At 41.6% G+C, this 23,787-nt stretch overlaps 1 protein-coding gene across 3 annotated transcripts in view; it reads right to left on the bottom strand.

The window, feature by feature from the left end:
- NIN (ninein) overlaps positions 1–23,787 on the bottom strand; it is a 57,458-nt gene that overhangs the window by 4,045 nt on the left and 29,626 nt on the right. Inside the window, exons 11-29 of one of the 3 annotated variants that reach the window (XM_056493547.1) lie at positions 23,450–23,624; positions 22,787–22,897; positions 21,940–22,029; positions 20,432–20,585; positions 19,987–20,108; positions 19,209–19,735; positions 16,548–18,542; positions 15,259–15,384; positions 14,345–14,414; positions 13,400–13,615; positions 12,964–13,077; positions 11,623–11,745; positions 11,021–11,134; positions 10,161–10,307; positions 9,228–9,404; positions 8,535–8,684; positions 8,149–8,247; positions 5,301–5,471; positions 254–367 (exon numbers count right to left, since the gene is read on the bottom strand). In XM_056493547.1, the coding sequence (XP_056349522.1) occupies positions 254–367; positions 5,301–5,471; positions 8,149–8,247; positions 8,535–8,684; positions 9,228–9,404; positions 10,161–10,307; positions 11,021–11,134; positions 11,623–11,745; positions 12,964–13,077; positions 13,400–13,615; positions 14,345–14,414; positions 15,259–15,384; positions 16,548–18,542; positions 19,209–19,735; positions 19,987–20,108; positions 20,432–20,585; positions 21,940–22,029; positions 22,787–22,897; positions 23,450–23,624 (4,795 nt within the window). Of the gene's footprint in view, positions 1–253; positions 368–2,049; positions 2,490–5,300; positions 5,472–8,148; positions 8,248–8,534; positions 8,685–9,227; positions 9,435–10,160; positions 10,308–11,020; positions 11,135–11,622; positions 11,746–12,963; positions 13,078–13,399; positions 13,616–14,344; positions 14,415–15,258; positions 15,385–16,547; positions 18,543–19,208; positions 19,736–19,986; positions 20,109–20,431; positions 20,586–21,939; positions 22,030–22,786; positions 22,898–23,449; positions 23,625–23,787 lie in introns of those variants that run through there. The other 2 variants (XM_056493548.1, XM_056493549.1) reach the window with 2 other exon arrangements.

Genomic DNA, 23,787 nt, shown 5'->3' with positions numbered 1-23,787 from the left:
CCTCCTTTTCCAGTTAGAATCCTCAGCTGAAATTTGATTTTTGTGTCTTCATTTAGGAAAATTAATGAGTAGTGGATTCAGTCCCTAATTTGGAGTTTTATGAAGTTTTGGGCAAATATGCTATACTTGAGCTCTAAAGCATTCAATAAAACCACTTTTAACTTTTTTTCTGAACAACAGCTTGGCAGCTTTTGCCCACTTAGGGGTTTTCAGAAGGAATGGGGGAGGTTTGAGAAAGTCCAGGAACACTTACTTGTTCTTTCAGCTGATTTACTTTATCTTGGAGAAGCCTCTTCACAAGCCTTAATTTCTGCTCCACATCCATCATCCGCTCTTCCATCATTTTTAGAAGCTGCTCATGACCCCCCTGGAAAGCAACATTTATGTGAAAAATCAGTTAAAAATCAGTTCCCATTCACCAGTCTATTTTGTTTTTCCAGAAAATAGCTGGCTCTCCACACTTCTGTTTGATTTAGAGGCAACTAAATTAATAAACCCTTCATTGAAGCAAAATATTATGGCAACACTTAAAGGATGCTCTCAGCATTGCACTGGTTTTCCAAGTAAATTACACTTGAAATTACCAAATCAAATCAAATTCTAAGTTCTGTATTGTTTGTAACAGTCAGAGCTGGATAATTTCCTTTTCTTTTTCTTTGGTGCTGCCAAATTTCTAATAAATATGGGAAACAAAATGCCAATTTAATGGTTTTAGTATAAAAATAAGGTGAAGTCATAAGGTCATATTTTATAATACAACTCTCCCATGCCAGAAATTGAAAATTTCTGAATTGAAATTGAGTAATATCCAAAAGAAGTAGGATTCCAAGCTTCATTTTCACATTTTTTTAGATTAGTTTTCATAACCCTAAACTGGCTTTCTTTTTCTTCAGCATGGTGACAACTAAAAGCATCATAATTGTGTCATGAGACCATTGAACCCACCTGAGGGAAACTTTCCCAAATAAATAAGAAACATCAGGAATTACAAAAAAACTTGTTTGGATTTAGGAACTTTAGAAACCAAGAGCAGGAAAACAGACTTGATTTTAATGCTAAGTTTGTTACTCAAATTCTAGGCAGTCATTTGAGGAGATAAACTCAGAAAAAGCACCAACCCAAAATAAAACACCTTCAACCCAAACCCATCCCACCTGTGGAGGAGGATAAATGAAAATGTGCTTCAGGCAGGGAGTTCCTCATCTGAAACCCTACAAAATTATCCCCTTGGGGGGGTTGATTTAAGCTCACTCAACATTTTATTTGCTGTGACATCAGAAACTCAAATCTGTGTATGAGGTTGTGATAATTCAATTTTTATGGGAAAGCTTACATTGGAGTCACATAAAAACCAGTTTTACAGTGTGGGTGGAGTGGATATTTTTCTCAATTAATGGAATTTGATAGGAATTCAAATCCCTGGAACTCACTATTCCACTTCCCATTGGTTGCAGAAGCCTTGAGTGAGTAGTTATGAGGAAAAGAAGAATTAGAGCAGTGGATCCCTGGTTTTTTTGCCTTTAATGTTCCCACTTCACATTATTTCATGTTAAATGGAAGAAGTCAGCTCAGGCAGAAGCTTTAAGGTCATTAAAATAGGAGAAAAAAAGATCTTTACAAGGAAAACAGCTGAAATGGTTCATGGCTCCAACTAGAAAAATCACAGGCCTTAAAGAGGTTTTGCTGAACTAATAAAGTATAAAATCCTAATTTAATCAAGTAGTTTGAGACAAAATAAAAACTACAGAATTTTATCCAATGAACAATATTTTCCCCTTTTTACTTTATGGTCACAACAGTAGAAGATCCCTCATTTTCTTAATTTTTTAGGTACATCTGCTAAAGAAAAATTCAGTTTCTGTACTCTAGAGTACATCCCCACCAGAAATATTTCCCAGAAATCCTGATTGAACAAAATTTAGACAAAATATTTAGTAATGAACATTGTTCTTTCTTGAAGTGGAAATTATTGATTTCTATGAAGACAAGAGACATTATGCTTAAAAAAAGATTTTTATTTTTCATTTACATCAAAAAAAGTCATCTTTCCCTGTTAAAAAGTTTATACATCTTATACAAAAATGCAGTATAAATACCCCAGATTTTCTTCAAATTTCATATAAAATTAGTACCATTTGAGAAAAATAGGCTCTTTCCCATACTGAACAACTGCACATTTTAAATAACATAAATAAAACCCTTTTATAACAAATTTTAAAAAGCTCCTGGAAGCTTCTGAGCTTTCACAAAATAGCTTCTAGACAAATAAATAAAAATAACACTGCGGAGACTTTTTTTTGGGGGGAAAAAAAAAAAAGGGGGAAAATTTTTTTTTTGATCCTCAAGTTTCTCAGCTTATGCCAGTTCTGTGTTTTTTTTGTGAGTTTATCATGGGAAAGGAAGGGGATCAAAAGCAGCCAGAGGTGTCAGAGGTGCCCGATCCTCCGGTAGGAATCTGCATGCACTGCTCGCTGCTCCGGTAGCAAGGCCTAGAGAAAGAAGGCAAGTGGGAATACTTCACCCTGATATCCAGGTTTGTCTTCAAAACATGCACACTTCAAGCAAAAAAAAAAAAAAAATTAAAAATCACCAACACAAGCAAAGCAAGCAACACAGGATCAAAAAAAAAAAGAAAAAAAAATACACACGCACAAAGAAAAACATGCAGAGTGTCTTCTAGTTTATATCTGTAAATGTGAGTGTTAGCACTGCACAGCTAGGAGATTTCTACATCTAAAGACTCATCCATGGTTTTTAAAAGATCAGTGGTAGCAATTAATTAACAAAAAGTTTTCTACATGAAATGCTCCCCTCTCTCTCAAAAATCTCATTTATAACAAAAATCTCACGTAATATATATAAAACCTCACAGATTGCCAAGTATTTGGGAAAAATGTAGCCAAACTGGCCTTCATTTGAAAACTTTGCATTTCTGTCTCAAACCTTGTTGTTTTTCCCTCAGAGTGAACAAGCAGCTGGTCAGAGGGGATATGAAATTTGAAATAAAGAGCTGTACAAAGGGGGGAATTGAGCAACTCAAATATCAATCAGTGCTAGGCAAACTTTGGGAAATATTGGGTAATTAATAAGCTCCCAAATTTAGTTATTGAGAAAGGGATATGAGGTAATCACAGTAGAAATAGTCACTGGGAATTCAGAAGAGTCCAGACAGGTTAACACAGTAGAAACAGCCCAGGACTTATAATTTAAATTAATTTATGACATTTGTAACAGCAGCCTTTGGATGAAAATAACTTGGGACTGACTGTAAAATGAATTAAAAACCACAGACAACCAGGATCAAAAAAGCAATGAAAACTGCAAAGCAGGATAAACACAAAATAGTTCCATTAAAAAAAAAATAAAAAAAGAATAAGAGGAATAACTTTTCCTCATTACACAGGATCTAATGAAGCTGCAAAATGCAAAGCAGCAGCAGAACTAAATAATTCATTTTACACAGAAAGCATGGAGACAACCTGACCTTGTACTCACTGGTGAAAGGATGATGGAGAGGGATTAGGATGGAAGTTTTCAGGGTGCTAAAGGGGACATTAAAAGGGACATGAGCTCAACTAAATGTTAAACCCTAAAAATCAGGATGGCAAAGAAAAATCAACAGAGATTCAAGCAGGAGGTGCTTACAAGAAGCAGCAAGGTGGAGACAAACAAATAAATCTGGCTTTGTTTATAACTGCAGGTTTTTAAAAATGGTTTGGAAAGTTATGTGGTAAAAAAGGGGTGTTACAAACCAGATTATCCACTCATTTAAGGAAAAAAAATTAAAAGGATTAAGTGCATCAGTGCATTGACAGCAAATATTTGCAAAGCCTCTAAGTATTTTTAAATTCACAAAGCTTTTCCAGGAAATGCAGGAGCAATTCATCTCTAGAACTGCAAGTTCCAGGATGTGACTTGTTTGCAGATTGTTCCAAAATCTGAATTACAAAGTCATCACTCCTAATGCAATCCCAGCACATTCACTTGCAGCTGCCACTGCTGCAATATGGCTTTGATTGATTTTCAAATTAAACTGCACATTCTGCTCCCCATGATATGGGACCAAGTACTTCTGAAAAGGAACCTTACAATCAATTTATTTCTACTTAAACTGAAATTATTTGCTTTTATTTTTTAAAGAAACATTTAGATTTTATGCCTTTCTTAAAAAAATTTTTTACTCCAAGTTTTGGATACTTTAAAAACTGGTTACTGCCTGTACTCTTTCCATAATACCTTTTTTTTATGGAATACCTATTACCATATTCAGAGATTTTTTTTTTAGCTTCAAAATATTGGTATTATTATTATCATCATCATTAAAATTATTTTAAGGTATTATTTTAAAGTACAACTGCAATCTAAATTTAAAATATAAGAAGGGTGTTTTTTTCCATGCTACCAGAGGAATAAATAGCTAAAAGTATTTTATCTAATTTATTTATCTAATCTAAGTACACATCTATTTAATCTAAGTATACATCTACAAAAATATCTAATCTAAAATAGATAAAATACTAAATATACATTTAGGTTATTTAGAGCTTAACCTTTTCTATAAAATAGAGCTGTAATATTATTTTAAGATCTTATTTGACCTGAGCCAAAGCTTTAGAGATCTAGAGATCCAATTACTTTTTGAAGAAAAGGATCATTTGGCAATTTTGATGTGGCAGATGCAAACCTCTCTATTGCCTATAATTCAATTTTACAAGGTAAAAAATTAACACTGAAAGTGACTCTGCCCAACGTGGGCAGTGGATGAATTAATCTTCCTTGAAATTGGTTTTTCCTCAGAAATGCCAATGTTGGAGTTTCTGTCCAACAGCAACAGTGTCTTGTCTCATGGCCAAATCAGCAAGATTGACTTTAGAAAAAGGATTAATTTGTGTTCTGCTCTGCTACACCTGACACAGCTCCATGTGACAGCAACAGCCCAAATTAGGATTTGATGTGATGGATGCCTGTATATTTTAAAAATAATAGTTCCAGATACAGTCAGTGGGTAGAGAAACAAACAAACAAAAAAAGCCCCTATAAACACTTACTGCACATGGAGCAGAAGGAGAAAAGCCAGTTAAATGTGGTTTGATCTCAAAAAAATTAAGAGGAGTTCAGAAGGAAGCTGTGGCTCAGGCTAACCATGCCAAACAGCATTTTCTGCACATACCCTTGCTGGAATGAAATTTAATTTTTGAACTGGCATAAACAGAGAATGGATCTCACCAGAATAATTTTTAAAAAAACCAACTAAATGAAATACTTTAAACATTGTCACTCCCAAGGTGGGGGAGCCTTACCTGCTGCATGTTTGTCCCCGAGGCTCTGCTCTCCAGCTCTTCCTGCAGGTGCTGACTCCTCCTCTCTGCCTGCAGCAGCTGCTGCTGGAGCTGCAGGAATTGTTCCCTGGGCACCGTGGCACAGCCTTGCTGCTGGGAGCTCTGGCTATGCATCCCCCTGGACTGGAGCATCTGGGGAAGGAAAATCCAAAATTTCAGCACCTCCTCCCTCTGCCCATGGCTCTCCAGGCAGCAGCTTGCTCTCATATTTCTCAGAAACAAGCCTGGACTCAGTGACACAAGGTGAACAGGCAACTTTTTCCCATTAAAAAAGAGATGAAATTTCACACAAAAGGAAGCTGGGCTTTGATTCATTTCAGGCCTGAATTATAAAAGTCACTGAATTTTCTATGAATTCCTATCAAAGTTTAGTTGGTGAGCTTTAAGTAATTATTTCTCATTTCAAGGGGAAGGCTGAAGTTGTGCTGATTATTTCTAGTCTTTAGGATAGAGAGGGAACATTTATCTCTGATATTACCTTCAGAATTCAGTATTTAATACCCTCTAGATATTTCCTAATGTTCACTCCTAACTGTGGAGATATTAAGAGCTAAGATAGTCACGTGAAATAATTTATAATTTTTTCCAGACTAAAGCAAAACCCAGGTAAAGTAGCTTACAGTTGGAAGAGTTAATTATACTAAAAAGGACCAGAACTGAACACCCCTGATGGTTCAGACAAACTCATTTGCAGCAGAAATTTGTGTAGCATTAATAATTTCTTCCCATAAAGATCCTGTTGCCTTAAAACTATTACTCTGTTCCCTTAGGAAAAGGTGTATAAGATAATCTTGGTGATTTTAATTTCCCTTTCACAACTGATTTTAATTCCCTTTCACAACTGGCAAAATTAATTTGGATAATATTTCAGTTTTTGACTACCCCTAAGTAAATATTTTTCACAATGGTGCAGCTCTTCTGGCCCTATCTCTGCTGGTGCAAGTAAACAGAAAATAGGTTTATAAATACTTAAAAATAAATCTATCTGTACTTTTTAAAGCTTTTTAGGGGTTCTCTTTGTAAAGGAGCTGTTCTTTTCCTGACAATATAACCAGTGAAAACAATGAGCTTTTGGTGGAATTTCTTTCAGGGTTCCTCTCATGAAGCACATGAATAACTAATGAGGAAACAGGCAATTAGTGTTAACAGCATCTTAAAAATAAATACTAATGAAAAAGCAATGAAAACAATACAGCCCTGCTGCATTCATCTGTGGAAGAAAATGGAACAATCATGAGCTTGCTAAACTATCAGGATGATGCCAAGTAGGATCAGAAATTAATTAATTTAAGGAAACATTGGACAGTCTAGTGGAAAAGCATGCAGGCACCTTCAAGCCTCACAGTCAATGGGGGAGCAGGAAGCCACTTTTCATTCTCTCACTTCCAATTTTAATTCTTTTGGAAGCAATGGGGTGATTTCTCTCCTTTTTCATGGCACCCCCTTAGGAACACATTGGGATACAGAACCACACACATGAACCACAAAGAAACTGGTACAGCTCTCCAAAATTGACATTCAAATGAAGAGTGGCTTCTTTACTTAAGAGATGTATGGAATAAAAAGAAAAGAAATCCATAAAAAAAAAAAAAGGAATGTTTTCTCCATGCTATGAAGGTACATTAAAAATTATTGCTCTACCTTCGCACACTATTTCAGAGAGAGAACTGCCCCCTTCTCTGCTAGTTCCAACCACTGACTTCTAGCCAGGTTAGCCATGGACAAAAGGAGAACAGGCACAAAAGAGAGAGTTAGAAGTCAGAAATCACTGAGTGAAAGTTGCACACACCTGCTGAGAAAGGGTTACCAGGAGGAACAAAATCCTGCGTGTTTGAAATGTACATTTCAGGAGAAAATGCAATCCTAGGCTTGGTGTTTATGGGTTTAAGTGTTTGGCATTTTCCCAAAGCTTAATTAAGACTATATAAATAAATTCACAGGGAATATAAACAGTCTTTTCATTAACTTGTCAAAATCTCGTATTTCCTAATTAGGTTTTTACAGTTTTATTACTAATTACATGGGATTTTCAGACTAATGGCTCCCATTGGATGAAAAACATGAAGCCATTTATAAAATGTTATAGAAGCCTCATCTGGAAGATGCTCTGACTTATAGAACAAGTAAAAATTGTAGATTTTTTTTTATTAAATATGTTTTAAACTCAAATCCAGGACATCAAATTTAGGCAAGACTACTGAGAGAGAACTTGGAGGTCTGGGCTGACCTTATGGGACACACTAAACATAATTAAGTTGCCCATTCCTATAATCAAGGACTCCTAAGTTTTGATATTCAGCATTATCCATCTCCAGCAGAACTTTTACAGCAGCTTTTGGAAGAATCACCAGTGAAGTTTTCACTTGTGCCTTTAACAGTAAGCTGTGCAAATTAATATTTTATCATGATTTAGATTATATTAAGCTTAAATTCAGCAAATTATTCCCAGAGGAAATAAGAACAGGTTTCTACATTACAAGCAGCATCACACAAATATTAGATAGGAAATTTTAGATGCTTTAGGAAGGAAGAGGGAAGTGTCAGCCTTGCCTCAAGGACAGAAATTACTTTGCTTTTTGATTTTATATCTGAAGCTATATGTGAATTATGATTAAGTAAAACATGCTTCAGAGAGCAGGATGTTTGCTATACAACTTGGTCATGAAAATGAGGTTAAACATCAGGAGAGGTTAAATCTTCTAGTTTCAATTAGTTTTCTCTGTTGCTATACATTCATAAATTGTTTTAAAATGGAATAATTGAGCAAAATAGTGATAAAGGCCCACAGTCAACACTGATTGGAAAGTACCTCCATTAACTGATCATCCAGCTTGACTTGCTTTTTCCTCAGCCCTTCGTTTTCTGAGCTGGTTTCCAGTTCACGTTCAAGAGAATTCATCTGACTGATCTATCAGAGACAAGAAGTTTCCTTAGAAAAGCAGCCATATCTCACTTTATCTGTTTTTTATGCCCCTCATGAACCATTGAATACCAACACAACTCAAGTCTAGAGTATTTGGAAAGTGCTTTGCTACAAGAGCTGTCTCACAGCCCCATCAGCTCCTTCAGACACAATTTGTGACAGGCAAAAAGCACAAAATTCAGAGTAAAAGAATAAAGTTCCAGCTTATCCCCTGAGCTTCTGAGAGATGGAAACCACTGCACTGATTTGTGTGTTCACCACCCAAAACTCACCTTTCTGTTTGCAGATGACAGCTCCTTCTGAAGCTGCTCACACTCTCTCTTCAAGCTCAGCTTCTCCTGCTCTATGGCTTTGACAATCCCTGACTGGCTTTGATGCTTTTGGTGCTTTAGGGAATGGATTGTGGATTCCAGCTGGCGGATCTGAGGAGATCAGAGGTGAACAAAAGTGAAAAGATGTTCTAGACAACTCCACTTCATCTAAAATACCAGTTGATTTTGGACTCACAGAATCCCAGGATGGTTTAGGTTGGAAAGGACCTCAAATCCCATCCCATTCCACCTCCTGCCATGGGCAGGGACAACTGCCACTATCCCAGGCTGCTCCAAGCTCTTGGCCTTGGACATTTCCAGAGATCAAGGGGCAGCCACAGCTTCTCTGGGCAACTCTGGGGTATTTTTGACAAATTTGCTTTGATATCTTGGCCTTCTTTCCCTTCATCCTCCCCATAATCCACTTAATACTGCAAGCCAAGAAATTGCACAAGAAGAATGTCAGGAATATTAAGAATCTTTTTGTTAACTTGAAGTTGGACTGAAATATTGGACAAGAATTATCAGGATTGTCTTTTAAAGAAGAGAAATATCCTGAGAGTGTTGTGGAGTCTCATTCTCTGGAGATACTCAAAACCTGCCTGGATTGTGATCTAGGCAAAGAGACCTCCAAGAGCTCCCAACCCAGGTTACCTTTTCCCTGGAGTGAGCCAGGTCTGTTTTAGTGCTCTGCACTTCCCTCTGCAGCCTCTCGTTCTCCTGCCTGAGCAGCCTCTGCTCCTGCTCTGGCTGCTCCAGCTCGTCCCAGGGGATCAGTCCCTGCTGCTCCTGCAGCCCTGAGGGAGGCACAGCCACTTCCAGAACCCGGTTCTTAAGACAGACAGAATTGCAGGGTTAGGCCTTCAACAAAGAAGCAGACATTTGCTCTATTCAGGTGGGGTTTAGATGGATTTTCAATAAGTGCAGGCTCCAAACTCACAGCATTCCCATCTCCATCCCAGCCCCACTCGCTGTTTTCCCTTAAGAAATCCAATGTGCAAATCCCAAATGCTTCCCTCTTCTAAAATCACGGTGCACAGAGTTCAGCAACACAAAAAAAGCAATTTATGCACTCTTTAGAGGCAAATAGAACTCAGTATTATATATTATGCACTAATAGCTGTAATTTAGCTCCTGTTGTACAATTCTGAAACAGCCTCTTTTCCACGTGGACATTAAATATTCCTTAATTACATGGTAAACAAGCCAAATTTGTAACTGAATTCATAACAGCAATCCCAAGACTGCTGTCTACAACCTCCTTCAGTTACAAATCCTCATTAGCTGAGAGGTTGGTATAATTCTGTACCTTTCAAACCCAAGGTTGCACTGAAAATTAGATCCTCTGTCAATGACTGGTTTAATTTTTATAGGTGATAGGTGTAAAATAATACATTGTCCACAGATTTGGGGGTTTTATTGGCAAAAGGTTTCTTTTAGGGAAGAATGGAGACTCAGGAGTGAGGCTGATCATTGCCTGTCCACATTCAAATAAAACACAGTTTTTAAAAATCAGCTTAAAACCTGCACATTGTATCCAATACACAATAATTACAGCTAATTACTGAGATCCCTGAAGCCCTTTACCTTTTCACTGGTGTCCTGCAGCTGTTTGTGCAATGCCATCACTTCTTGTTCCAGAGTTTCCTTCTCCTGCTGTGTCCCCTGCAGGTCAGATTTCAGCTGGGACATTTGGAGGTTGGTGCTCTGCAGAGTTTCACTGAGGCTCTGAACCTGTAAAGAAGAGCAGGAGCACAGCTTGGCTTTTGCTGGGCCAAGATTCCCTGTGTGGATCAGGTATCCCAGGTATTTAGGATCTCTCATGGAGGGAGTGAAGTTAAAAATGCTGATTTCCCCCTTTGAAAATGTTATATTGAGTTTATTGTTCTCTACAACTCCCAGGCAGGAAGTTGAATGGCTGAACTCAATTTTAGAGGGATTTTCTATCTTAAAACTCTGTAATTCCAAATGATTTTCCAACTTTCTGTTCCAAGCTCACAACCACCACTTTGAATAGAGCCACAATTCACCAGAAACATCTTCCAGCCCTGAGCATTCACTGTGATATGCTGGAAAGAAATTTTCCCTTGAATTATTTATTCTTCTTGGCACCCCATGACCAAGGAGAAACTCCAGGAATCCCCAGCCAAGCAGGGAACCACTTGATGCCATCCCTGAGCCTGCACCAAGACAGAAGAGCAACAGCAGAGTCTCTGCAGCATTTTAGGAATCAGCAGGCAGAGGGAATTGGCAAAAGTAACTTGGCTGTAGAGAGGAAAATCCCTCACTGTGCTTAACAAGTTTCCTTTTGTCCTTTAAGAACATCACTTTGAAAACCCCTCAAAGCAGCCATTCTCAGCTGCATGGTATCAGAAGGGGCCTTTCATGAGAAAAAGATGATCAAACTGCTTTTATCCAGGGGTGTAACACAAATCAGTGTTTCATACCTTGTCCTGGGAGAGGCTGAGCTGTGCTTTCAGTGCCTGACTCTGCTGCTCCCAGGATTTCTGCTCCTGCTTCAAGCTGCTGACTGCACTCTCCAAGCAGCTGACTTGAGCTACCTGCAATGAGATTACATCAGGAATTCTCACTCAGGAATTTTTTTTTTTTACTCAGTTTGACTTCAAGGGCTACCCAAGAGAGATTTAAAGCTAAGGAAGGAAGGAAGGAAAACACAGGAAAGCAAAAAGCCCCTCAGCTCCCTGAATTTCCACACAATGGGATCATTATTTACAGTGTGCAGACTGCTCTGCTCCAGTTCAGAGTTACAGTAGGTTAGAGATGCAATAATGTCTTCCTTGTTCTGCTGCAGTATTTATATCCAGGCCTCTCTTCCTTGCAATGTTTGGAATTTTCTACATAATCAAATTACAGTAAAGCTGTGCTCCAGAATTTAAGCTTTCCTCTCTTAAAAAATCCAGGCAGTGGCAATTAAGCTTTTATCTGACTTGAGGGTGAGGGGAAAAAACATCCAGAGAAGTACAGGTTCTTATACAGATAATGATATAGGAATTTGAACAGCCCATCTGGATTTGTAGCTCTTTCTTACCTTATCAATACATCTGTTCAGCTCCTCACTCAGGGCTTCTCTCTCTTCCTGCAGCTTTTCATTTTTTGTGATTAAACTTGAAACTTCATTTTGAAGGTCAGCGAGATCAGGACATCTGGGCAGCTGTGGGAAACAAACCCCTCACAGCTGCATTTCTGTGCTCTTGGAGAACTTGGCATGAAAATCATGGGATGCCCAAATGGTTTGGGTTGGAAGGGACCTTTAAAGGTCATCAAATTCCAATCCCTCTGGAATAAGCAGGGACATCTTCCACTATCCCAGGTTGCTCCAAGCTGTCCTTGGACACTTCCAGCCACAAATTCTTTGAGCAGCCTTTGAGTGCCAGGGCCCCACCACCCTCACAGGGAAGGATTTTCTATAATATCCCATCTAAATCACTGTGTTAAAACACACTGAGGGAAAACCACTGCACTGCTGACTTCCAATCCTTCTCCCAGCTGACCCAGTGCTTTATCACTGCCTTTCCTCATTCCATCTCCTGCCTGTAATTACACTCCAGCCACAATCCACTCATTTCTGAATAGGCCTCAGCTGCTTTTGCTTTTTAAGACCATTATCTACCCTGAGCACTGGGTGCCTCAACTGAGTGTTTTACACTCTGCAGAAAATGACTTTGTGGAGCCCTAATCAGGGACTTGACTCATTTGAAGCCTTCATTATCTGTGTTTATTAGCATATATTTACAGCCAACTGAACTGTGCTTGTACTGGAGATAACTGAGCTCTCCAGGAAATTATCCTCAAGCGTTGTGAGACTCTGATCAATCTCCAGATGGGTTTAGCAACAGGAATTCTCCCTGACAGGACATGCTGGAAGAGCTCACTCCTTAAATGGAGCTAAAATGGTTATCTCCAGTTACAAGGGAAATGTTCTCTTGTAGATCCCATTTGCTCTGTCTATTCCTTAATTAGAGCTTTAAATCTTTATCTTGACCAAAGCTTCTCTTTGGAGATCCACTGCTCCCAAAAATCTTTTGGCAAAGTGAACCCAACCTTATTTGAGCATTATGCTGGAAACTGTTTCAAGAAGAGTTACATTCCTTTACTTTTTTGACCTTTCCTTAAAGAAATGAACTATTTCCACCTTTTAATTTTCATCCATTAAGAGATGGTGAAAATTAATCCTATTGCACTCAAACAGAATCCCAGAAGGGTTTGGGTTGGAAGGGACCTTTAAAGGTCATCAAGTTCCAATCTCTCTGGAATCAGCAGGGACACCTTCCACTGTCCCAGGCTGCTCCAAGCCCTGTCCAGCCTGGCCTTGGACACTGCCAGGGATCCAGGGGCAGCCACAGCTGCTCTGGGCAATAGGATGCAATACCTGTTTTGTCTTCTCCAGCTCCTGCTTCAGGATGTGGTTCTCCTGCTCCAGGAGATGAGCTTGCACCTTCATTTTTGACACCTCCATCTCCAAAGATGACACCATGTTTGATGACTGAAAAAAAATAAAAGGCTCAGATTTCAATTTAGGAGACTCACAGAGCACCAAAGTTTAAGCAGAGGAGGCTGCAGCCACTGGATAGAGCTGGGAGGGCACTGGATGAACAGCAGCCATGCTGGAAGTGCAGGGAGCTCTTTGCCGTCACTAAGCTGTGCTTTCAAGACAAACCTGCACATTTTCCCCTCCTGGCTTTTGGCTGCTGCTGTGTTTAAGCCAGCACTTAGCAAAGCTCAGCTTTGAAATCCCATGCACACCCCAGGACAAGGATGCCAGTTCCAAAGCCCCTGAAGTCCAGCTGTCCTACCAAATCCTGTACCTCTATTTTGGAGTTTTCCAGTTCCTCTTTCAGCAGCAGCCTCTCCTTTTCCCATTCTTCCAGGGTGCACTTCCCCTCTTCCCTTTCCTTTTGCTCAAGCACCTTTGCCAGCTGTTGATTGAGGTCCTGCACATCTGCTTGGTTTTTGGAGTTCCTCTGGCTGAGTTCTGTATTTTCAGAGTCCAGCTGTTGGTTCCTGGTCTTCAGATCTGCCACCTGAGCAGGGATAGCAGTGATTTTAGACCAGGAATGAGATTTTTGAATATTTCCTTTCTATTAATATGATCAAAGATCTGACAAGTCTCACTCTGACAGTGTCTCCAAACAAATAATTTCTCATAATTTGCCTTAATTAGACCAGTCATATCAGTCACCCAGCACAGCACCCTTTGCCACACCTTGACTGGTGTGGATTTTGAGGATTATCCCAATAGATTATTCTGAGCAAGTATTTCCCTAAGCAATGACATGGATAAAATAACCAAGATGACATGGATGTAAAAGGTAATTAATCCTTCTATTTCACCCATTATAACAAGCCACACCTAAAATAAAAGTAGCAGCCACATGGGCAGAACTGGCAGCATTCCTAGACCAAGTCAGCTGGGAAATGAGTAGAGGTTGAATCTCTATTTCTTATGGGCTACTGCACAGAATTGCACAAAAACTACAAAACAAAAAATTTAAACTCTGTATTTCTATGGAATAAAATTTGCAAGTTGACTGTGGAAAGTGCTCTCAAGCCTGTAAACTGGACAATTACAGCTTTTCACTTAGGAGCAGGTCAAGCAAGCCTCAAATCAATCCCAAAGAAGCAATAAAACAGTTATCAAAATGTTCAAATTTATAAAATGCTCATTTTCTGCTGCCTTTGTGCCTATCCAAGGAACAGCTTTGATACAGTGATGATTTCTACAGAGAAGGTTCTGGGCTCAGGGCACACACCTGCTTTTTCAGGTTGTCAACCAGCTTCTGCACAGCCACCTTCTCCTTTCTCACAGCCTCTATCTTCTGCCTGTGGAAAAATGAAAGTTGATTAACACAAACCAATTATCAATATACACAACTGCAAGACTGCACAGGAGGACACCAAGTTGTGCCAGGGGAGGTTTAGATTGGATATTAGGAAAGATTTCTTCACTGCTCAGGGCAGTGCTGGAGTCCCCACCCCTGGAGGGATTTAAAATTCATGTGGATGTGGCACTTGGGGACATGGGTCAGTGGTGGCCTTGCCAGTGCTGGGTTAATGGTTGGGCTTGATGATCTTGGAGGTCTTTTCCAACCTTAATGATTCCAAAAATGAGCTGTGTTTTTTTTTTTAACTACCAGAAATGTTAATTGTGGATATTTATTTATTTATTGCTCAGCATCCCTGTTCTGCAGCGACTTGGCAAGTGCTCAACCTCTCAAGGTGCCCCAAGAGGGACTTTGCTAGAGGGGAAGAATAATCCAGGATCATGGATGGTTCTGCACTGCCAAAGACCCAGCCACTGGAATAATCTGTCAGATGAGCCTCTCCCTGCCTTTGCTGAAGCACAAATAATTGCATCAGGTCAGCTCCTAAGCCAGTCCTGTGCTCGTGTGTGTTACTGGGTCACCTCAATGCCTGCAGCTAAACCCTGCCTGGCTCTGGGGATGGGCAGGACAAGCTGGGGCAGGGAAAAGGATGAGGAATAACCTGTCAACCTGCTGGATTTCCAACAGCACCATGAAGTAAACCCCATTTTGGATTTGTACAGCACCTAACACACGAGGAGCTGAACATCCCTTCCTTTGGAGAGGAGGGATGAACCCATTGTGGCTGAGCCCCAGCAACAGCCTGAAGGCATCACAGGGCACATTCCCCATGGAATTCTCACCTCATTTCTTCCCTGGATCCATTCAGCTCCCTCAGTTTCAGGCTGGAAGCACTCCCTTCCTCATTTAACAAAGTCACTTCGTTTTTCAGGACGGCGTTTTCCTCACGGAGCTTCTCAGCCTCACACCTGTGGCAGAGACAGGAGACAAGTGAGAACAGTTCCTGTAGGACACCAAGAGAGGGGGAAAAAAATCCCACAAATCAGAGCTACCTGTAATGCTTCAAAAACAAACTTACAATTGCCTTGTTTTATGGATAAAGGATATATTTATATTTTACATTAATTCAGCAGGAGGACTCCCTAGTTTGTTCAAAAAACCCCAAATTTTTACAACAAACTTTAAAAACTTTAAAAAAAAACATGAGATTTTGGGACATGTTTTTGAGCAGCTAAAATGAGTTAAAATTTTAATTTTCACACTAATATTCTGCACATCTTTCAGTCCTTAAGCTACAAATAACTGAACACCACAATATTGCCAGGAGAGTGAGCTGTTTCCCCAGCTGGAATTCAGAATTCTGGGAACAGCACAGTTGGAAATTGTCTTTTCTGTCCTCAGGAGACTGCACAGAAATAACTTAGCCATGGTGGGACACCTGAAAGAACAATTTCCTGCAGGAAGCTGGTGCTGAACAATAATTAAACCACTTGTAGCCACTTTATCCATTAAAAAAAAATCCTTGCTGGAATACAGCAGTTAAAAATTAATAGGTAAAACCTATGATGAATATAATATAATGAATATATGCTTTATAACTGTATTTATCATATATCACACTCCTTGGGGGGTTCCTAGCTGGGAAAAAAAGTCCTTATAATTCTCTAATATTAACCTCAATGTTGAGAAAAATAGAAGCACTTTTAGCATTTCAAATTACCATAATTCTACAGCATTCACTGCAATACTGAGGAAAAACAGGAGCAATTTTAGCCTTGTGAGCAACATTCAGCTCTAAGAGGGAACAAACTGAGTGAAGTGAATATTAGTAAAAGCTACAAAGCACTCTGGAAGTGTTACCATGGATTTTGGAATGGAAATACAATGAGTTTGTGCTGGAGGACGAGCTAGACACGGTGACATCCACAGACAGGACAGCTGGCAGGTGCTCCTGCTTAGGAGAGGAGTAAGTCACACACAGCTATTTATTCCAGTGGTCTTTATCCAGGATTAGAGGAGTTAGGAGTCCATGGCACTGTTTGCTACTCAGAGTTAAATCAGAGTTAACTGGGGAGGTTAAAGGAGCAGCCAAGGCAGCGCTGGGTTAGTGGCCAACGCCGCGTTACGTTACCTCAGCAGGTCAACCTTGTGCTGCAGCTCAGTGCAGGTGCTCTGCAAGCCCTGGCTCACTCTGGCCTTCCTCTGCTCTGCCTCTGGGTGAGCCAGAGCTCTCTCCTTCCCCTCTGCTTTGGGCTCCCTCATTCCTTCTTTTCCCACTCCTGGCAGGGCACTGTGGCTGTGGGAATTCTTGTCCTGCTGGCCCGTAAATGCAGCGGGATGTTCTTGGAGCTTCCCACCTCTCCTGTCACTGGGCACTTCTGAGTTTCCTTGTTCTTGGGCATCTTCCAGTTCTTTAACATCTTCCAATTCTTTAACTTCCATGAGGAATTTGGTGTTTTCCTCATCAAGCTTTATGCTTTCCACCTCACTTTCTTCTTCACCATGAAGCCTTTTCAGCCTACGCAAGTTGTCTTCCAGCACTTCATTTTTTTCAATTAACTGCATCACTTCAGCTTTCAGATCCTCATTTTCTATCTGAATTTCTTCTTGTAGTGACAGAAGTTCAGCCTGTGCCATGGATCTGTCTTCCAGCTCTTCCATCCTTTTCCAAAGTTGAGCTATTACACCCTTCAGGTCACCATTTGCTGCCCCAGGAGTGTGATCCAGCAGGAGAGAGGCTTCGCTCAGTTCTTCAGCCCCCTCCAGCTCCACCTGCATCTTCAAAGCATCAGAAACAAACCCTTTATTTTGAGGGGCTGTTCTGTGGTTTAGCAGAGGAACCTTCTGCTGTCTGACACCATCGTGCAGCATTTTTGGCCTGGGAACTTGCTCCAGATCTCTCTTTTTTGGCAGCACGCAAGAAAGATTTTTGTCACAATCCTGGCTGCTATCAGCATCCAGAGCTGCTTGACTTCCCTGGATCCAGCACCCCTGTGCCTCAGGGGGGCCACCAGCTCTGGCTTTCACACATCCCTCCTCCAAATCCCAATCTGTCTCTGACATCTCTTCCAGGTCTGTAGCATCAGCCTCCAGAGGTGGAAGGACACTGAAATCTGCTCCCATGGCTACATCTTGACAATCACTGGGCAACCCTTCAAAGCTGGGATCTATTTCCTCTGGTTCTGAGCCAGAGTGGGAGCAGCTGGGACTGGGAGGCTGCAGAAGCTCCTGCTCTGCTGCTCGCAGCCGGTGCTGCAGCCTCAGGATCTGGGCAGCCATCCTGACATTCTCCTTCACTGCCTGCTCATGCACCCTCTGCAGGTTTTGGAGAACATCCCCATCATCTCCCAGAGGAGCTGCCCCAGGAAAAGCAGCAATCTGGCTCTTGGCTTTTGCATACTCACTCTCCAGGACCCTGTAATGGCTCTGCAGGGCAGAAAAGCTCCGTGTTTCCCACTGCAATTTCTGTATTTTCCCTCGGAGCTCTGAGATTTCCACACCCATCTCAGTCTTTTCTGTCTCTGCTCTTTCACAAATGTCTCTGTTTAAACTCTCCAAAGCAAGAAGTCTGGAATTGAGCTCTTCTTTCTCTTGCTTATACTCACTGTCCAGTCTCTCCAGCTTTTCCCTAACCAATTTCCCATTTTGCTCCACTGTTAATATTTGTTCATCTTTCTCCTTTAACTCTTTTTCATGGTCATTTTGGAGCTGACTTATTTTCTCATTCATCTTTTCCTCTTGCTCCTGGGCAGCATTCCTTAGCTCTTGCAGCTCCTTTTCCAGCTGCTCCCTCTCACACACCAGCTTGTTCACTTCTTCCTTGAAATTTTTCTCCAGGAGATCCTTCTCCTGGCTCAGGGCAGAAGAAACAGCCTTTTGACTTGCCAAACTTTCCTTCAGCTGCTCATGGGCTTCAGCAACCTCCTGAGCAATTTCATCCCTTTCAAACTCCCACTGGGATTTCTCCTCTCTCTGCTGCTCAGCAAGTTCCTGCAGCTCTCGCTGGTAACGTCCTTCCAGACTCTGGAGAGTTTCTTCATATTTATTCACAAGTGTTTGTGTGTCCACAGAAAACTGACTTTGTGCATGAGATGCTCTTCTGTTATAGTCACTTGCCATTTTTTTCCTAGACATGGTTAACATAAGATATTACTAAACTACCTCAGAGATTAAAGTTGCTTTTTAGGCTGAATAAAACAACTTGGAAATTTACTTTTAATTTTTTTTCTACTCACTATTGGATGGGTGTTTCTGGGAGCTGCAAGTTAAATTTGAGGCAATTTGGTGAAACTTCAAAAAGAAAAACTGCCTTGGAAAAGCGCAACAACTCATTAAATGTCCTCAGAAAAGGTTTCATGTGCAGTATGTGCCCTTCAGTCCCTGTGCTCAGATTTTGGGGGGCAGATGCTCTCACCCCAGGGTGGCTTCAGTTTCTTTTGACTCTCCAAAGTGCTAAAAGCACTTCACAGCCACCCCTTTCCTTCTTCAGCAAAGAACTCTGAAAACCCAGGAGTTTTAAAAGGACCAAGCAGGGATTTGTGGAGCACAGGAATCCTGAACAGAGCTCAAGTTAATCACTCCTGGTTATGCTTTAACACTACTGCTGCCTGTGGGTGAGCTAAAAATGAATCTAAACATCTGCTTGAGAAAGGTCAGAAGAGAAAAAACCCTGGAGAGCAGCCCAGTGCTGTGGGACAGAGCAGGAGCAGCTCTGGACAGTCAGAATTGCCCAGCAGGGAATCTGCACTGGGCTCACCCTGGCAGCACTGTCCCCAGCAGAGGTGACACTCACCTTTCCTCCTGCAGCTCCTGCTGGTGCTTCCTCAGCAGCTCCTCCTGCAGCTCCTCCTTCTCCAGGGCATGCACCTCCTCCAGCCTCTTCACCTGCTCCTGGAAGCCACGTTCCAGCTTTCCCTTCTCCTCCTGCAGGGTCTGCACCACAACTCTCATCTTTTCTTCCACCCAGACACTGTTCTGGATCAGCTCCTCCCGTTCCTGCCTGAATTTCTCATTCACCTGCTCCAGTCTGGCCCTGACATCATCTTCATGCTCCTGCCTCAACAGTTCCTGCAGATTGGCTTTCTCCTCATCAAAATGCATCTGTAATTTGTTTTTCTCCTCGTTGTATTTACAGTCAAGCTTTTCCTGCTGCTCTCTGAGCTCTGCTGCCTCTCCCTGCAGCTCTGCTATTTGATTTTTAAGGCCAGAGATCTGCTTTTCCATGACATTCATCTCCTCAGCATACTTCTGCCTCATATCCTCTTGCTCCTTTTCCCAGTGGGCTTTTGTCTCATCCAGCTGCTTTTCATAATGGCTCACCTACAGAAGGAAAAACAGGATGGATTCATTTATTTTCCACAGAATGTTCTACAGGGATGCTTTCGTCAGTATTTCCATCTAGTTTTATATATTCATTCTATTGAATATTTTGATCTGCACTTCAGCATCTTGTATTAATTTCCCTGGAAAGAATGTGTAAGTGCTCAGCTTTATTTCTTACTGGGATCATAAAATCCCAGATCGACTTGGGAGGGAAGGGACCTTAAAGACCATCTCATTCCAACACTTACTGTGTCTTCAAGCTCCTGTTTGAGGTGATGCAGATCCCTGTGGTGTTGCTCCTTCATCTGCTCAATGGCCATTTCTGCCTCTATGCTCATATTTAATGGATTGCAGTCTTCTGAACCAAGTCCTTTAGAAATAGCAATCAGGTCATAACTAATATAACCATAAAAACATTAACTAGTCAATAAATATTTATCATTCTCAACAGAATTATTTTATCCATTTAAATTTGTTTAGCAGCTCTCAGACTCCCATCACAAACACAGCCAAGGAACTGCAAACATTAATTTCAGCTTTCAATTCAGTTCAGCAGTCATAGTCCAAATTAACATTAAACACCAAATTAGAGGTGGTGACCAAGTCTCCCTGGGAAGGTTTAATGGAATGACCTCTACGGTGTTATAAACACCTGCAGCACAGATCTCAGTCCTACAGGAGGGATTTTTTTACCTTGGTCAGGCTCAATCCCACCATTGCCATGAGTCTTCATGTCAATGTCAAACTCTTCTGACAAGGAATTTTTCAGGGAAGGTCTGAGCACTTTGCCTTGGGCACGGTACTCCTGCAGCTCTGAGTGCAGCTCATCAATCTGGTCCTGCAGCTCCTGAGAGGAGGGGGAAAAAAAGCTGAGTGAAAAGGAACCAAGGCTGCTGAGCATCCACCCAGTCCCAGCACAGCACATTTAGGTGGGAATTACAGCAGAGAAAGAATTGTCAATAACCCACAGTGATCCTCCTATCAGCCAAACAAGGGAGAATGGCTCCCACTGCCAGGGGCAGGGTGAGATGGGATATTGGGAATTAGGAATTCCTGGCTCTGAGGGTGAGGAGGCCCTGGAATAGAATTCCCAGAGAAGCTGTGGCTGCCCCTGGAAGTGTCCAAGGTCAGGTTGGACAGGACTTGGAGAAACCTGGGATAGTGGAAGGTGTCCTTGCCCATAGCAAGAGGTGGAACAAGATGAATTTTAAGGTCCCTTTTAATCCAAACCATTCTGGGATTTTCTGATGATTCTACAACACCAAACTCTCAAAGGTGAAAGTGTAATATACTCCAGGAACTCTCCCTTTATTCCTTCTTCCTGTGACCTTTTATTAAAAAGCAGCTTTAGTAGCATTTTTCCAACAGCTGAGAAATGCCTCCTCAAACACCATCTTCTTGAAGAATCAAATCAGAAGCAAAAGATCAAATTAGGAAAGAGATCCCCTCATTACTGCATTTACCATCTGGTCCTTCCTCCTGCCTGCCAGTGGAACATCCCAAGGGTTTGTGCCAAGAGCTGTGCACTCCACTCCAGGAACAGCAGTTATTGAGGAAAACAACTCTCTGAATGTGCAAACACAGAATCCTGCAGGTCTGAAAGGCCCAGGGAGTGAACCCTGATCACTGATTTATATCTGCCACCCTCAAAAATAGAAAAATCATCTGCATACTGAGAAGTATAGATTCAAATCCTATTTCTAGACAATTTTTGCTTTTAAATTGCAGCTTCCTAAGGGAAGTGTTGTTTCCAATCCAACAGCCTTTTGCAAAAGCAGCCCTTTATTGAATGGAAAGGATCCTGCAGAACAGATCACAGAATCACAAAATGGTTTGGGTTGGAAAGGACCTTAAAGATCATCCTGTTCCCCTCCTGCCATGGGCAGAGACAACTTCCACTACCCCAGGGTGCTCCAAACCCTGGCCTTGGACACTTCCAGGGACCCAGGGGCAGCCACAGCTTCTCTGGGCAACAGATGAGCTGGTACCTCTGCAGAATATCAGAAAGTAGAGGAGTCTGCATGCTCACCTTGAAGTCTTTTAAGTACACAAGATGGAGAAGAGAAAACTTGCTATTCTCAAGTTTATTTTAAAAAAAGTGCAGGGGGATTGGCTGGACTCAATCTGAGAGGGATTTTCCAACCCAAATGGTTCTGTGATGATCCAGGTGGACACAGGAGCCAGGTCTCAGCTCCACTTACCCTGCACTGCTGCTCGTACTCGCTCCTCATCTGGGCCAGCCTCTCCTCCTGCAGGAAAAACTCTGCACTGGTGGGATCCAGGTCACCAAACTGGAACACAGATGGAATATCCAGTTACCCACCCACCCACCAGCCCTGCTCAGGACAGCATGGATGCCATTCCAAGCAGCCCTGCAGCCTGCACTCCCTCTCCACTCTGGATTTTTATTTTAAATAAACAAACTCCACTTTTCTCCTAGCAGGGAATGAGTAACTTGCCCAAAAAACCTGTCTGCCATCTAGCACAGCTCCCATGCTCATTCTGATTCCAGATCACACCTTAGTGTGGTAAATAATCCTAAGCTTTAAAGATGACTGGAAATCCCAATATATGAACCTGAGGCTGGGGCTGCACAAACTTTAAACATCTTTGGAGAAGCTGATATTCTGAAAAGTTTAATGTAATTCAGCCATGAACAGCTGTTCATCTTGATTTTCACCTAATTCCAGCAGTGATGCCATGTAAAACCTCACTCCTCCTGCATCACCTTTCCTGGGAAGGACCTGCAAGTTGGGCCTGTCCAAAACCCTGCACTGGGGGAAAGAAAAAAAATCCCTGCAGATCTGCAGCATGACTGCTTCCCTCTAAGGCTCCCTGCTTGAATTAGAATAAAATTACAGCTAAGGTGGAATATCTGTATTTTCCTTAGTTTGGAAAGCAGTTCACATTACCAAGGCAAGCTGTGCCTGGATAATCTGGATAGGAACCCCAAAAAAACCTCTGGAAATCAGTTAAACTGGCAGCTTGAATGTAGCAACTTAAAAAATTATTTAATTCTGAACTCCCACTGGGAAAAGGAGGATTTACCTTCTCAGCAAGGACATTTTCCAGGTTCCTCTGCAGTTTGCTTGCCAGACTTTCATACTCAGCCAGTTTTTCTCCCGTTTCCAACAGCTCGTTTTCCAGGCGGCTGTTCTCCTAAACCAAACAAAAAAAAAACCCACAACAGCCTCAGCACTTGGAGGAGGAAAAAAATCAGCATATCAAAATAAAGGTAACTCCCAGTCAAGCCAGAGCATGACACTATTTCAAGCTTCAGGTGATGACAGGAATTATGAATCCATCCACACACAACCCACTCCTGCCACAGCAAGTGTGAGCATTGGACTTTTGATAAATTACCAAAAGGCTTAACAGCAAGTTTGCTTTGGATAGTTTGTTTGTTTTTAAAAGAGCATTTTAAACTTGATCAAAATGTTTTATCTCTTGGTGCAGAGCCATGCACATGCACACTCTGCACTTGATGGCAGCAGAGATTTCAACTGGAGTTAGGAATCCATGGAACAACCCATCGAGGTGCCCCAAACACCAATTCTCATGGACATGCTGCTTAAATTTAGCTGATTTTGGCCAGCTAAACACAGCCCAGAACTCATCCTTTGAACACAGACCACACTGCAATAATCACTCCCCCTCCCAGGGTATCCCTGCTTTTTGGGGGAAGCCCTGGCTGTGTTTAGCCCCTGTTACCTTCAGGGCCAGGGCCAGGCGGTCTCGGATGTAGTTCTCATCTGTTTTCAGCTTTTCAATCTCCTGCTCCAGCTCCAGCCTCTGTTTATTTGCCTGCTGCAGGATTTGCTCCCTCTCTCTGCGCAGCTCGTTCTTCAGAGCAGCAATTCGCTCCTTGTACTCCTCATCCAGCTTCCTGCAGGGACAGGGGACAGCAGCTCCTCAGAGACAGGTGACAAACCCTGCTGGGGGTGAAGCTGGGTGGCTGTTGGATCCCACAAACCTGGGGGTTTTGAGCTTTCTGTGCTCTCAGGCACTGACCCCATGGAGAACACTGCTTTTGACCTGAGGCCTTGAAG

The sequence above is a fragment of the Oenanthe melanoleuca genome, chromosome 5 (genome assembly GCF_029582105.1).
Source record: "Oenanthe melanoleuca isolate GR-GAL-2019-014 chromosome 5, OMel1.0, whole genome shotgun sequence".
Classification (NCBI taxonomy): Eukaryota; Metazoa; Chordata; class Aves; order Passeriformes; family Muscicapidae; genus Oenanthe; species Oenanthe melanoleuca.
Note: the sequence above shows the minus strand (reverse complement) of the source record. Positions and strands in the feature narration are given on the sequence as shown.